This window comes from Limanda limanda, chromosome 3 (assembly GCF_963576545.1).
Source record: "Limanda limanda chromosome 3, fLimLim1.1, whole genome shotgun sequence".
NCBI lineage: Eukaryota > Metazoa > Chordata > Actinopteri > Pleuronectiformes > Pleuronectidae > Limanda > Limanda limanda.
Window position 1 is genome coordinate 31051548 of NC_083638.1, and position 15029 is coordinate 31066576.

At 39.4% G+C, this 15029-nt stretch overlaps 1 protein-coding gene across 1 annotated transcript in view; it reads right to left on the reverse strand.

The window, feature by feature from the left end:
* Positions 1–15029, reverse strand: part of lrrk1 (leucine-rich repeat kinase 1) — a 64162-nt gene that overhangs the window by 29609 nt on the left and 19524 nt on the right. The window contains exons 7-19 of the mRNA XM_061068502.1: positions 13678–13904; positions 12372–12499; positions 11418–11581; positions 10026–10163; positions 8471–8583; positions 7014–7084; positions 5528–5657; positions 4492–4604; positions 3232–3446; positions 2415–2579; positions 1376–1548; positions 1147–1267; positions 790–949 (exon numbers count right to left, since the gene is read on the reverse strand). Coding sequence (XP_060924485.1) covers positions 790–949; positions 1147–1267; positions 1376–1548; positions 2415–2579; positions 3232–3446; positions 4492–4604; positions 5528–5657; positions 7014–7084; positions 8471–8583; positions 10026–10163; positions 11418–11581; positions 12372–12499; positions 13678–13904 — 1918 coding nt within the window. The remainder of the gene's footprint in view (positions 1–789; positions 950–1146; positions 1268–1375; positions 1549–2414; positions 2580–3231; positions 3447–4491; positions 4605–5527; positions 5658–7013; positions 7085–8470; positions 8584–10025; positions 10164–11417; positions 11582–12371; positions 12500–13677; positions 13905–15029) is intronic.

Below are 15029 nucleotides of genomic sequence, written 5' to 3' on the forward strand. Positions count from 1 at the left end.
GTCAGACAGTGTTTCTCTGAGATGTTTAGGGCCAATTACAACAACCTCAGTTTTGTCTGAATTTAGAAGTAAGAATTTGTTGCTGTTCTTGAGACATTCCTAAAGTTGAACTAAGGGATTAGATTCATCAGGCTTCATAGACATGTACAGTTGGGTGTCATCTGCGTAACAATGGAAGTGTACGTGGTGCTTTCTGATGATGTTGAAGTTGAAGAGTATCACTATGTTACTTTGATATTTGGCAGTCATTTTTTGTCTAGAAATTAGATAAATATATCAGTTTGTTCTCTGTGTTCAATGAACAGACTGGTCAGGTGGTTTGTGCATTAGTTTGATGTGGGGGAGGCAGGTACAATCCACCAAAAGAAGAGAAATACAATTCCAAGATGTTTGCTTATTTAGATGTTTTGTGCTGTTGTCTCACTTCCTAACGTTTGTCACTAATGATTTGTTTGATTTGGTAATGATTTAAACATTTGTTTAAAGGTATCTTTGATGGAACTGGCAACTGATTGTTGAAAGTGCTTAGTAACGTAATGCATTACTTTTGAAGTTAATTTCAAATTCATTTAATTATCATTTAGAATATTATTTTGTACTTTTCTCGCAATTTGCATATTCATAGATAATTGGGTGGGAGGGAGTCCGGGATCAAAAATATTTATCATAAATATCTAAATTTACTAAATTTGTGCCACAGATGAGGATGTCAAACCAAAGGAGATGGTTCTCAGTACCTTCTGTTGTTTAACAAGTCAAACAAATGATTAGCTGAACAAGTAACATTACCAGTCTGTAGGTCCTCATAGTCTCTGATGTCACTTCCTGGGTTCTGTTCGATGATGCGGTCCAGCTGGACATCAGTTAGATACTGGACATCTCCCTCAGCATCTCGCCTCTGCTTCTCTGCCATCACGGTTTCCTGAAGTGTCAGGTAACTCCTGGGGATCTACAGGAGAAGAGACAGTGATAAACATCAGCTTCTGATGATGTTGCTACAGGAACTGACCCAAAGAAATACTGCAAAAGACTCTTCTGTACATTTGTGTATGCCTAATCCACATCACACAGCTGCATCAGTAAGCCACTGGAGACAAAAAAATTCCGATAGCGCAGTGTTGAAGCTGTCAATGTTTTCTCACTCACCAGCCGTCCAAGCAGTTTACTGCCACAGGCTGAACTGCTGTTGTCTTTCATGGTGAGGGCCACCTGGTAGATCAGCTTCTTAAGCCCCTCCAGCCCCTCCAGAGTCTTACAGGACACTTCACTGAGTACAGAGACACACAGACACACATTTGAATACACTGCCAGACTCAAATGAAGAATATGCAAACAGAGCTGCTGCTTTTTAATAAGTACAAAAAAGTGTGCTTACTGCAGGTGTTTCCAGGTGATGTCAGGGTAGCCGGTGGCTCGAGCCCCTGAAGGCGACCGGCACAGAGCAAGAATGTAAGCTCTCAGCGTGGCCAGTCTCTCAGTGCGAAACTTGGTGTCGATGAGATCTAAATGTGTTCCCACCACCACCACGGCAGAGCTGGGTGCTCGAGCCTGTAGAGCAGAGTAACTAACCATTACTTTGTGTGTATATTTGGAGAGGATTCAAGAGCATCTATAGGCTACTGACTACACAATTTAAAACAGTAGCAGCAGTGGTTGGGAGGAACAGAAAGAGACATACCATCAATAACAGAAGGGACATTGCTCATTTATGCAAATATATATATAAAAAAGAAAGAATAAGAATAACATCAATAAGATTTGGAGTAAATCCCTGCACACATGTGCTGTGTTGTGTTACTCCTTCACTTCACTGTCAGTGAAATTGCTTTTTACATGTAGTGAAGTTTTCTTCTAGAGTGAGTCTTTGCAACATTTGTTTGTGTAATTTCTCAGGACCCAGGCACTGATCAGCCCTCTGCAGGTGATGTGGGTCCAAAGTAGAAATTCAAGATAAAAATCTAACTATCATGTCAAATAGGAAATGACGCAACTCTAAGTGCGAAGTTCCGTCTGAAACAGATCCAGGCAAAATAATACAGTAAAGTATCCACACTAATCAGAAAGAGGAAAAGTGAAGGCATTACTAAATATCAGCTAGTAATTCTGATTCTATGATTCGGTGAAATGATGCAAGCAGTTTCAACGTCATCCAATTTTTTATACTTCCATTAAATTATAACAGTTGAATGTGGTTAATGTGGTCAGACAAACAAATCATTCTCCTATAAATCAGGTCCCTCCTCACTCCTACTGGAAACACACAAAAACCATTGTTCAGCACTGACGACTGTCTGATTTATACAGACACACCCTTCATCCTCTGACCACTCACACTGTCCCTACGTGTGTGTGCGTGTTAGTTTGTGTGTCTCTGTGTGTGTGTGTATATATGTGTAGGGTGTGGTGTATTTCACCTCAATGTTGAGCAACCATGTCTGCAGGCTGGCCACGGCCTCCTCTCCTAGAGCCAGGTTCCAGATCACCACATACAGGGCCTTATCGGTGAAGAAACACTGGTTCACAGTGGACATGTTGGCCTGACCACCAATGTCCCACACGTTGAACGCCAGCCCGTCTTTCTGTTTAACAAGATGACAGTGTGAATATGTGACGAGTCAGCAAAAAAAAGGGTGAAAAGGGTGAAAAAACTAGCCTAAGGTGACTCAGTCTCTTGAAAACATTTATGTTATTATTGAAAACCCACTCCCTTTTTCTGTTGTGTTTTCCAAAAAGCAAACCCACAGACTCCGTATAATAGCTTTATTGAAGCGACCTTATGAGTAAGAAATCCCTATCAAACTGTTAACTGTTTCCTTGATTATTCAGAGAAACAGAAACACAGTTTCTGGAAGGACGACATTAATAAAAACACACTTTGAGCATCGAAAATTAAACTCCTTTCAACTCGACTGTGTCTCATATCTGAAACCTGGATATTCATCCATCCATTATCTATACAGCTTATCCTTGCATGAGGCTGGAGCCAATCACAGCTGGCATTAGCGAAAGATGCCCAAAACTGGATAAATAAAACCAAACTATATGAGATACCATTAAAGTTTGTGTTTAGGCTTTAAGGATAAGGACTGTTTTCTGCTGTTTTGTATTTTCAGGTTCATCTGACAGTATATTTTATTTTCCTAATTTTATATTGATAGAGACAGTTTAGAGAGATAGGAAAGACCATTTTAACCCCTGAGTATGCACATGTACCGGAGCTGTTTTTCTCACGTTGTTTTTGCCACATTGTGGTTTTTCCAGCTCCATCATGGAGGTGGAGATGCTGCATTCGTTGGGGGTGAAGGTAGACGCCTTGCCGGACTGTAGAGCCTCAAGAAGGGTCGTTTTGCCCTGCCTGGGAGGGCCAATCAAGAGCATCTTCAGCAGTCTACAAGGCTCAGCCTTTCGAAGGTGCGCGCGGAGGAAAGCCAGAACAGACGCAGGACCTGACAAAACCAGAAAGATCAAGATGCTGTTTTCAGAGTGTTGGGAGTTACGTTAACAATTGCCAAGAAACTAAGGAAACCACTGAAATACCAAATACATGGTCACCTTTCCTCAAGGATCAAGTTTTAGTTACATTTGCATTTTGTACTTGCTTTATATTTCTGTTCTCTAAATAACACGTAATTCCAATTAGTCGTATATCTATATGACTGCTGCAATTACTCAATACTTTGAGATTTGTTTTTTAATATCTTATACCTAAATGTAATATATTATGTATGTTACAGAAACAGCTCAAGAATTGGGACCAGTCAGAATATGAGGCAGGCTCGAGCCAGTACTCCTGGTTGGAAACACACAGATTTGAAAGAAAGATATGAAGATGAACAATAAACTTATTGCGCAGACTGTACATTGTAAAATGTCCATTACTTTTCGCAGAGCAACTTCCTAATTCAAATCTGACCAACTGTAGCTTTCAAGGGTTGTCGCGATGCTCCGAGGCCTCAGAACAGTTCTATCATAACTGGTACAAATTGAATTGAGCTACAAAAATAAATCCATGTGTAGACTGTAAACTAGTTTTGCTTTACAGTCATCAGGGCTCCATGTTAACACTGAGCAGTGTTTTTTGTGTAAACATTCTCACTGATAACAGGCTTCCAATGTAAGTTCATCTGAGGGTCCAGCAGTCTGAGTAACACAAATTAATTGGTTTCATCCCTCAGTTAAGGTCAGAGATTTCCCTCTTTGTGTTACGGCTCCTTCAACTTAGCTCATCATGGAAACACTATCCAACTCAATGTATTTCTGCACAGAAAAACCCATCACTTACACTGGAAGCCCATTGGCAAGGGATCACTTAATGGCCTGTATGAATAGGAAGAATGATTACAACCACCAGCAGAAACAGTTTCAATGCAAACTTGATCTTTTAAGAGACACTTTAAATATTGTGAACTTATATTTTAAGGGTTATAATTTTAAGCAAAGCTCCTCTTTCCAGCCGAGACTCCTTTCAAAATCGACTGTGTTAGAAAGTACCTTCTTTTCTCACTTCCTGGGAAACGTTAGTGATATTGAGGTCTTCTGTGTCCAGCTGCCACAGGTTGGAGAGCCGACCAAGCTCCACTGGAAGCTCCCGGATTCCAGGATTACTGTTCCCAGAGCAGGTGAAATAATAAGGGACAAAGATTCACATTAAGGGAGGTTCTTTCAAAGTTTCCTACCCTCCAAGTGCAAGTGTCTGTTTTGAATTATTTCCTTTAATCAATTACTTTAATCATCATTAGTTTCATGGATCCCATGGACCTTTACTGACAGAGTCAAACAGGGTCCCAAGGCCTCTTTCTAAGAAACAGTCGAAGATGGATTTACTGCCAAAGTCGTTTTCTGGCTGTAACAGGAAATGCAGATCCATGACTTCCCAAACAATTCAATCATTCTGGGGAGAGTGTAGCAGAGAGCAATGTTTGTATAAAACAGCTGCAGACAGCTGTGGTAGGACCTGACTCATACTGACTTCATACCAAACAGCAGTTCCCAGTGACTAAACCGATATCAGTTGGGAACCCAAGCAGATGTGTCAGACTTGTTTCTTACTGACCTTTAAAATGTTTAATAGACTTTCACCATTTCACGTTTTATGGCCAAGTAACATCAGAACGTTTTCTTCACTGTCACCCCCCCCCCCCCGGAATTATTTTGAAATAAATAACATATATATTGAGTATGTATTGAATGAGTATCAGCAGAATGGGGCTGAATATGAACCCTGCTGTCAGCTGCAATGAATCATAGGTGTTTGGGGAAATGTTCAAGCACCCAGATATTCCAATTTCTTATCTGCAGCACTGAGAGGAACAAGAGTGCCCTCTAGAGGAACATCAGACTAAACGCAATGACCGTGCCCTGCACCTCCCAGGCATCTATTGTCGGTGACAGGAAAGATAAAAACACACACACAACGTCTAGAGACGGTAGCTCGACAACCATGACACCAGCATTATCAGTGTGACAGAGGGATGACAGTAAGGGAGAGCATGCAGGTGAAGGTTGGCACGGAGACAGAGGGACTCACTTGGACAGGTAGAGCTCAGAGAGGCTGTGCAGACCACACACTGACTGGGGAACACACTCCAGCTGGTTGTCGTTCAGATAAAGCACTTCCAGTGAATCCCGCAGAATCATGGGAAACTCTATGGAACACACTGCCAAGACAGAGCCGTGCAGGGGGTCACAGCATGCATGCATAAACACACACCACATGGTTTAAACAGACCACATCATTTCCGTGATATCACAGAGTAGGATTGCAGGTTTGTTTAAGGTGAAGTGTCAGAGATGATTCAGTTCACATGGGAGGGAAGTATTTTTCAAATTTTTAAAAATATTTCCCAGACATATGTTTTCATAAGAGATTCAAATATCAGCAAATACCTAGTAGACTCTAGGAAAACGACATTCTGCATGTTTTTTTTATAATTTTTTAAAAATCACATGCAATATAAAAAACAATTATAATCAGTGGCGGTTTGTCAATACAGGGCGCTGGGGCGCCGCCCACCCTAAAATTTTGAGATGAAAAAAAAAAAAAAAAAAAAAATGACATGTCAAAAAACATTATATATCAAATAATTTAATAAGAAATGTACTGTTTTAAAGCGTGTGCCGGAGACCGTAAGCCCCTGTCAAAAAACACTTAATATATTATATTTGGTCACATTTAAGTTAAATGTGACCAAATATAATATATTTGCCATTCGTTATCACTGAGAGAGAAGCCACTCCTCCCTGTGGGCGCCGGCCAAGTGGAAGTCTATGGAAGCCAAAAAAAGGGGCAGGAACATTTGAGCAAGGACAGCTTCTCATTGGTGGATGACAGTTCGAGCCATGGGCGCACTTCACTTGCGCCCACAGCCAATGAAAGGGTTTCTTATACATCATGCTGACAGGACTGTCCAATCAGAGACCTTATCACTGATCTACAGGAGCTGCATAGTTAGCAGATACTTTTAATCTGCACGGAGGTGACGTCCCCGGAGGTCCCCGGAGGTGCACCGAGGTGCAGGTCACCTCATTGCGGTGGGCTATTTAAACCGCGCCGCCCAAGTGCGCCCCCCCAAAAAAAATGTCACCAGCCGCCACTGATTATAATGATAACAAAGTAAATATGTCGAGAGAAAGCATCAAGAATGGCCAGGATTGGGCACAAAACAATGATGAAATAGGCAAATACTGTCAAAAACCTATAATCAATATAATTAGTAAAAATATCAAGGGTATTATAAAAATAATTCCCTCTGATAGAGGTTAAAGCCTAAATAGTAAACATGTTCAGTTTGTGATACAATTGCAAGGACAGAAGAAATGCTGGGATATTATTGAATTGAGGTGTATTCTTGCATTCTTGCATCTTATCAACTCAGTGACTGAAGAACAATGTTTAAGCCAGACCCTTTGATCCTGACATCATCTTCACAGACCACATTGTTATTAGCAAAGAGGAACAATGTGATTGTGAACTTTATGTTGATTTGTATTAAGGTTCAAACGATCAGTTCTACCTGGGTCTGGGTCTCTCCTGTTCCATGTAGTCAGGAAGGACAGCCTGCTGGATTTAGGCCCTTCCTCATTTCTAAAAGACAAAAATTGAATTACTGACCGATGACAAATATGATAGAAATAATGGTCTGTAGCCCAGAACCTGCACAGTGTGATAAAAACATACTGTATGAAATGTTACTACACAAGCTTGAGCTCTCGAGAAATATCTATAACAGTGACAGTTTTCCTGACATAAAGTAAAACAATAATATTGTGCACAAGATACAAATATGCATCTTTAAGATAGTATGATTTACAAATTACACACATCAATCATTTTACTAGGAACACCTGTAAACAGGAGCATTTATTAAACTATCCAATCAGCCAGTCAGGTGGCAGCAGTGCAGTGTATGCAGATAAAGGTCAGGAGCTTTGGTGAATGTTCATGATCTCAGTGAATTTGATGGTGATATGATTGTTGTTTTGGGTTTTTCTGAGACTGCTGAGATTATCACACAAGGCATTCATTACACAGGTTTTTCTCAGAATGGAGCCACAACAAACCACCCAATGAGAAGCAGCTCTGTTGATGAGGAGAGGTCCGAGGAAAATGGATAAGAATGCTTGGAGCTGACTGAGAGGAATCGATCATGGTTTGAAAGCGACAATCTTAGTATTTTTGCGAACCATGCTAATCACAGTTCACCATCTTCTAATGGATACTTCAAGCAGGATAATGCTCGACTAATGTCACAAAGTAAAAGTCTCCAACTGCCGGTTCAATCCCCACTCTTCGCCATCTGCATGCCGAAGTGTCCTTGGCAAGATACTGAACCCCTAAATGGCCCCTCATAAATGTTGAGTGTACTAAAAACGTAAGTCGCTTTGGACAAAAAAGCGTCAGCTAAATGACATGTAATGTAATGTAATGGTTTCATGACCATGACAATATGGTGTTCATAATAAAATACTTGGTTAGCATAATGATTAGTAAAAACGTGCATATATTCTAGGGAAAAGATTTCAGCCGCATGCAACATCTTGCTCTAAGTTTTAATCATTAAAAATAATGTACAAAAGATTCAGACCGCAGCTTCTCACTTTTGCTGGTTGAAAAGACAGATGTGGTGATGAATTGTTTTTCAAATCTGTCATGCATGAAACAGCCACAGCTTTCTATTCGACAATCATTCTGTTGGTTTGTGAACATATTGTTGATCCACATCATTAGGGTAGACTCAGGGTACTATCATGATGTAAAGTCATCAGATTGCCCAACCCTATTGACAAGGTATCGAAATGGATTACAGTCCTGTTTTTATCTTAATAGCAACGTTCTTCAAAGCTGATGTGTGTTAAAACTGTGCAGGATTTTTTTGTTACAGACATCCATACAGCTGTTCAGTAAAAGCTGACCCCAGCTGACAGTGTGTACATAGATAAAGTGTGAAGTTGTGTATGTGTTTGGACCTACTTGCCAAGCTGGTTCCTAGAAAGATCAAGGGTCCTGAGCTGAGAGCACTTCCACTTACTGGGGGCTGGGAGGGTGACAATATGATTCCCACACAGTCTCAGTGAGACCACAGCCTGATGAGAACAGAGGTGAGATACAGTCAAACATCTGCCTTTTAATTTCCAGGACAGACAGCTGGCACACTGTACCGTGGCTTAAAATTCCTGTGATGCAATGAGAACATAAGACATCCTAATACTACTCACTGTGTTTTGTTATGTCTGCTGCTCCAAGCTAATTATGATGCTATAGCATTGTCGGATTGTTTCTTGTTCTTGAGCCAAATATTCTGAAATATGATGCCTTTATAATACTGTTGAAGCAGTAAGACCTAGCATAAGAAATCAAGATGTCTGTATGCAACTAAAAGTAACTGAGCTTTCTAAGTCTGTGGAGGAACAGACTATTATCCACCAAATACTTTTATTATTATACTTCCCTTTATTTCATCTTCTTATGGTTACTATTGGGTTGTAAGAGCAACTAATACATAAGAGGAGGAGATTTCAGTCTGAAGGAGCCCTCTTGATTAATACATCAAAATTAAATGCATCTATAAAATATTACTTAACATAGTTGAGGCTCAACTATGAGCATGGGCCACTAAATTCAACTGCTGAGGACTTGAAGATGCTTTAATGTCTCCTGTTGCTTTGCTGAAAGGATTGATGTGAAAAAAGCCATTTGGCCTCATTATTATGATTATGAATTCATACATCTTAAAGTTTCCATGGCATATTCATCAAACAAGCCTCTGTAAACAGGCAGTCTTGATATACATCATACTAATTCAGTGAACATAACATAAATTATTTATATGTTAAATTTAATTTATTTTGTATTCACTTTTAAGTAATACATTTATTGAAATTACGGCATTCAAACATGTTTTAGGCCACAGAGAAAGGCAGACAACACATCTGTACCACTCATTCAATCCATTAATATCAATAAAAAAATTATAAAGATAAGAAAATAAACCAACGTGAGAAGAATGAAATGCTTCTTGCTTGGCTCCCTTTAGATTTGATCCCTTTTATAAATGTGATTTTGCATCTCTCAGTTTGTGTTGCTTGTTTAACTAGCCTTTCTATTAAAGTGCCAATTCCAAAATGTACAATTTGAATCATAACGTGAGCAGAAGATTTCTGCATGTACTTGTTTCCTACCTCCAGGTGCTTCTGAGCTGCAGAACACCAACATGAAGTCACTGAGTGAAACATTCGGCCATCCACACAGCAGCAGCGCCATCTAGAGGCTGGTTTGTGTGACTACAAAGTGTGATCTTTAACATTTTCTCTTATTCCCCCCCCCCCTCTTATACAATAAAAATGATCTGGCAGTAATTTTACAGTTAAGGCATGCCCTGCACCTTCTATCATAACTTTTTTTTTTATTTGCCTTTGGTGTTTATTCATTGCTTTTATTCTGTCAAGTACTGTGTGTGATTTAATGTTCGTTTGATTGATCGATTGATATTCAGACATGAACAAGAACAGATCCAGATGGTTCTTACCTCCAGTTCGAAGATGTATGAGGGCAGTTCCTTCAGGCTGTTGTCAGAGAAGTCCACCTCCTGCAGCTTAGTCCTCCAGAAGATGGAGATCGTGTTTGGAAGACTCTCAATGTCATTGAATGAAGCTTTGCATTGTTTCTGCAGAGTTGGAGAAAAATAAATACTATTTTGTTATCATGTAAAAAATCGACAATAAAATATAATTTACTAAAATAGACATTTTGGTCCGGTAAAATACTATTTCAGCCACAAGTGACAATTGTAGATTTTAGCAGTAATTTGTCATTTTTAATATGTATTCCAGTAATTATATATAAAGATAATGCTAAGCTGCAATATAAATGTAACCCAGTTTAAGATTCTCTGCGCAATCCAGTACAAATCCATCAAAGCTTTAAACCACATTCTGTCCATCCTTTTGTCAAACCATCAATATGCCGTGTCGAGGAAGTCCCAAAGGTCCCAAAGTACAAAACAACAACATGAGAAAAAAACAAATTGTGTATACTTATTTAATGTTCAAATTCATTTGTATGAAGGAGCCACTAACAATGTAAGAAGACTTTGACAAAAGCTAAATATATTATAAGCACTAAAAGGTGTTTAGAGTTAAAGTAAAGGGATTGTGTAGATGGCTCGCCGGATTGTATCTGTAAGATTAGGGTAAAGGGCTAAGGAATACATTATGCCAATGTGTCCTAACAACTAAAGAGAGATAAGTGTGTGTGTGTGTGTGTGTGTGTGTGTGTGTGTGTGTGTGCATGCGTGTGTTTGATATATCAGGGGTTTAAATCCACAAAACAATTCTGGAGTCTCAGGGGTAAACTTTGTTAGAGCAGAATCAGGTACAATTGAGGTCAATGGTGAATCCTTCTTCAGATGTAATAAAACAACAGACACCGGTGTCATTTACATTGTTTTTCAAGCCTAAATTTCCTGTAATGACCTTGTTTCTAGTCAAATATGAATGTTGTGGCTTGTGGACACTTGGATGACACCACACAAGCAGTATGGAGGCATGTTGTGATTTTTCTGTTGTTTTATTATGTCTAAAGATAGGTAACTACTCAGCTAAACTGTTTACCCCTGAAACTCCAAAAGTGTTTTGTGGAGACAAGAACAATACATTGATTTGTGCATTCTTAGTTACATAGATGTAACTTAGTTGAAGATCTGCCTATACTGAAACTAAAATTTAAACATAAAAACAGTAATTCCAACTATTATTAAATGATTAAAAAAAGTCATTAAATTAACTCAATTAATACAGCAGTAACCGCTATATCAAAGATGATCAACAGACTAAAATATTCTATTCTGACTAAAAGAAAAATCTTTTAAATATCTGCTGATGTAACAAAGTGGATCATTATAATTTGTCTGGTTTCTTACCAGTGGACAAGCCCAGGGGTCAGGGAAGCTGCTCAGTTTGTTCCTGCTCACATTGAGGAAGCTCAGGGATTTCAAACAGTGCATCATAGCCACAGGCAGACTGGTCAGACCATTATCGGACACATCCAGCTCCTCTAACTTACGAAGGCCGATCCAGTTTGTAGCTGAAATGAAAGCACACAAGCTGTGTCTAAATCTGAGCTCGGTGACCAAAAGGCCATTCCTCTGCTTTTACTCTCAATACGTTTGAGTCAGTACATTTATTGTCTCCCACATTTACGGAAACATTAATTGACAGAAAGTATTTAAATGGCTGTACCTACAAATATTCATGAACATTATGCAGAGACATGCTAAACCAATCAGTTTATTAGGTGATTATCAGCAACTTCATTCAAAAGCCACTGTGATGATGTATTCATTTTTAAAAGTAATTGTCAGGTCCCTATATTGCCCAGCAACTGATGACACAGAGAAAGAATATGGAAGTTGGTGAATACTGCCTGCATGCAGAATAAAGACAAAGAACCTGATAGGCTGTGCATATTTTTATACTACTATTTGTATGGATATCCAGAGAAAAGAAGGCTGCTGTCCTCTGCTGCATTTGGGAGAATTGTTTTTTATTTAACAGGACATCATTATTTCTAAAATGTCTATATAAACTATTAAAGATTTTTGCAGCCTACCACTTAATAGTTTCTTTCTGGATTACCTCTGTGTTTTCTAGCACTATGGGGTGATACAATTCAGCTGAAAACCACTACACACAGTGCATTCTTAAAGGAACATTTATATATAAAAATAAGAAAACAACAACCGAGCCTCTGCCAGGCAGGTTAAGGTGAATGTTAGCTGAAAATATTAACTTTCTCCAGTTCCACTGCATCTCGAACAGGTAAACATATTTGCTTTGGTCTTCACTAACTAAATTATAAACGAGTTGAAACATACTGTCATGGATGTCGAACAGCACTTTCAGCTTGTTCCTGCCAGCAGAAATTCTCTGGATGTGGATCAAATGGAGAAGTCCGGGGGGCAAACTGGTAAGCTGGTTCTGAGAGAGATTCACCTGCTTCAAACTGAAGAACAGAAAAAACATACATTATGTCGAGGCACCTGGTTAGGTTGAGACCTTACAATATTATAGAGAAACAAAACAGTTCAAACAAGCAAAAACTCCCATTACACTCAAAATTCCCTGAAGAAGGCTGACTGCTTTGAGGGAGGCTGGAGAGTAGGCCTGCTCACTTCCATAGTTTTGTTAATTGAAAGGTACCTTTGTGTTAGTAAAATCATATTGCTTTCATCATTACTCAGGTTTGGTGTCGTCCTCCCTTTGAGTTGAGGTCACTCGGTTGAGTCGAGTGTAATTCCGAGTTTGTGGCTGTAGCACACTTTACTATTGCCTTGGATCACATCCAAGTTATGCCAGGGTCTTACCGTCTTACTTGTCTGCAAGTTAATCTATTAGGGCCGAAGCACTGACAATTGCTCGGATTGTAATTATTCAAGCAAAAGGATTGCATTTTTAAGGGGCCACGACATGCTCCAAAACTCATGGAACTACCGAGAAAATTTAAAAGTGGTGTCAATTTTCAGATTCTGGAGTAATTTGAAATGAGAGTGACAAAATTGTTCCACAGTGCCCTTTGAATATAGTAGCCATTTTGGCTGATTTACACATTTGATCTAATGATTGATCTAATGATTTACTGATTAGATCAACTTCAAATTTGTTGAGGTTCATCCAAACACCTTGAACCCACACAAAAACACCGTAACACCCACATAAAAAGTTGTTAAAAGGCTTACAATCAAAGTGCGCCCTAGTGGCAAAAGGAAATTACTTCTTCATTACATGTCCTACACTTTGATATACTACTACTCCCGAAAGTGGTGCATGCAGCCCTAGTGTTTATTTTACATTTGTATTTATTTATTTTGATGGAAGCTACACCTTCCCTCCTAATTCTGATCTTTGTGCTTACAATGGCCCGGTACACATTAGTCAGATCTATCTCTGTTTTTGTTTTCCTTTAAATTGTCATTTAAGCCGATGAAAATAGCAGTAACAATATATTGATGCGCACATGTCTGAAATCCAATCACCATGTTACTCTATACAACAAATGTAATTAACTGGAGGAAATCAATCATATCCAAGATGGAGGACACTGACTAGCTGCTACCCTGGTGCTCAGTGGAAAAATATACATCACAGCTGCAGCCAGGCCACAGTACCTCCTGCCATGTGTACCTGGAGCAGATGACCTCCTGAGAGCTGTGAGCAGGAGGCAGCTCCTTCAGCATGTTGTCAGAAAGATCTAGAGTCTGCAGGTAGATGAGGCCCCAGGGCACCACAGAGGGCAGAGCAGTCAGACTGTTGGAAGACAGATCCAGGTGGGTGATTCGTGAGGAGATGTCCATGAACCAATCCAGCTCCAACCAGGGCAGCTGCAGGCCGCTCCAACACACACTGACAGCCTGCATGCACAAAGAGGAACTCTATCACAAGTGGACAGCTCTTTCACATATACCGATTTATATAGGGTGACCAGACGTCCTCTTTTTCCCGGACATGTCCTCTTTTCGAGACCTAAAAAATGCGTCCGGCAGGGATTCCAAAAACGTCCGGTATTTTGCCTCGTCGCAAAAAAAATATTAATAATTTTATTTATTTTTTTTGCCTCATCGCATATTTGTGTTTCTGGGTCTTTCACATAGCCTACTAGTTATTTCGGCCTTCCAAGTTCTGGAAATGGTACCACCTTCTTGCGCGAGCTGACTGTAGAGAGAGTCTGTCATTGGGCGACCGATCTCAGGATTTGTCAGAGCCACAATAATTATCCTCCAAATACAACTATTTTGAGCCTTTGGAACGTTACTTTGCCATTTCCAATCTGGCAACGTTGAGCACCTTGCCGCTTCCACTCCGTGCGCTGTTTACAACAGCACATTACATCTGCAGCCATGCCTAAACGTAAATGTAAGTTCACGGACGAACTAAAAAAAAAATACCCATGTTTTCACCTCGGCCGTGATGCTTCGGAAGCTGAGTGCATGACATGCAGAGCAGGCACTTACGTGTCAGTGGCAAATAAAGGTGGCAGCGATTTGGAAGCTGTGCACCCAGTACAATTTCAAAAACATGACCTGCAAGGACTTTCATACCTATTTGATAGGCAATCGCCAACTCCTGGGTAAGATTCAGTCTTCAGAGAAATATGGCCAACCACATGAGGAGGACTGAAAAGTGTCTTAATTTTCTTATTTTAATATGTGGCCATATAAGTAATTTATTATTTGGAATATTGCATTTGTTATCATTATTGCTTTAATATATGAGGAGGAATGAAAAGTTTCTTAATTTTCTTATTTTAATATGTGGCCATATAAAGAATTTATTATTTAGAATGTTTTATTTGTTATCATTATTGACACATTTAAATGCCACAAAAAAGATTTGTTTTACATTTGCACTTTGCAATTTTGTTAAAGTTCAATAAATAGATGTTCATATAGTCATTTGTGTCATTTTTGTCATTTCATTTGTGACATTTGTATGCATTCACATGGTCATGGTGCGGCATGCTATACACTACACCTCCC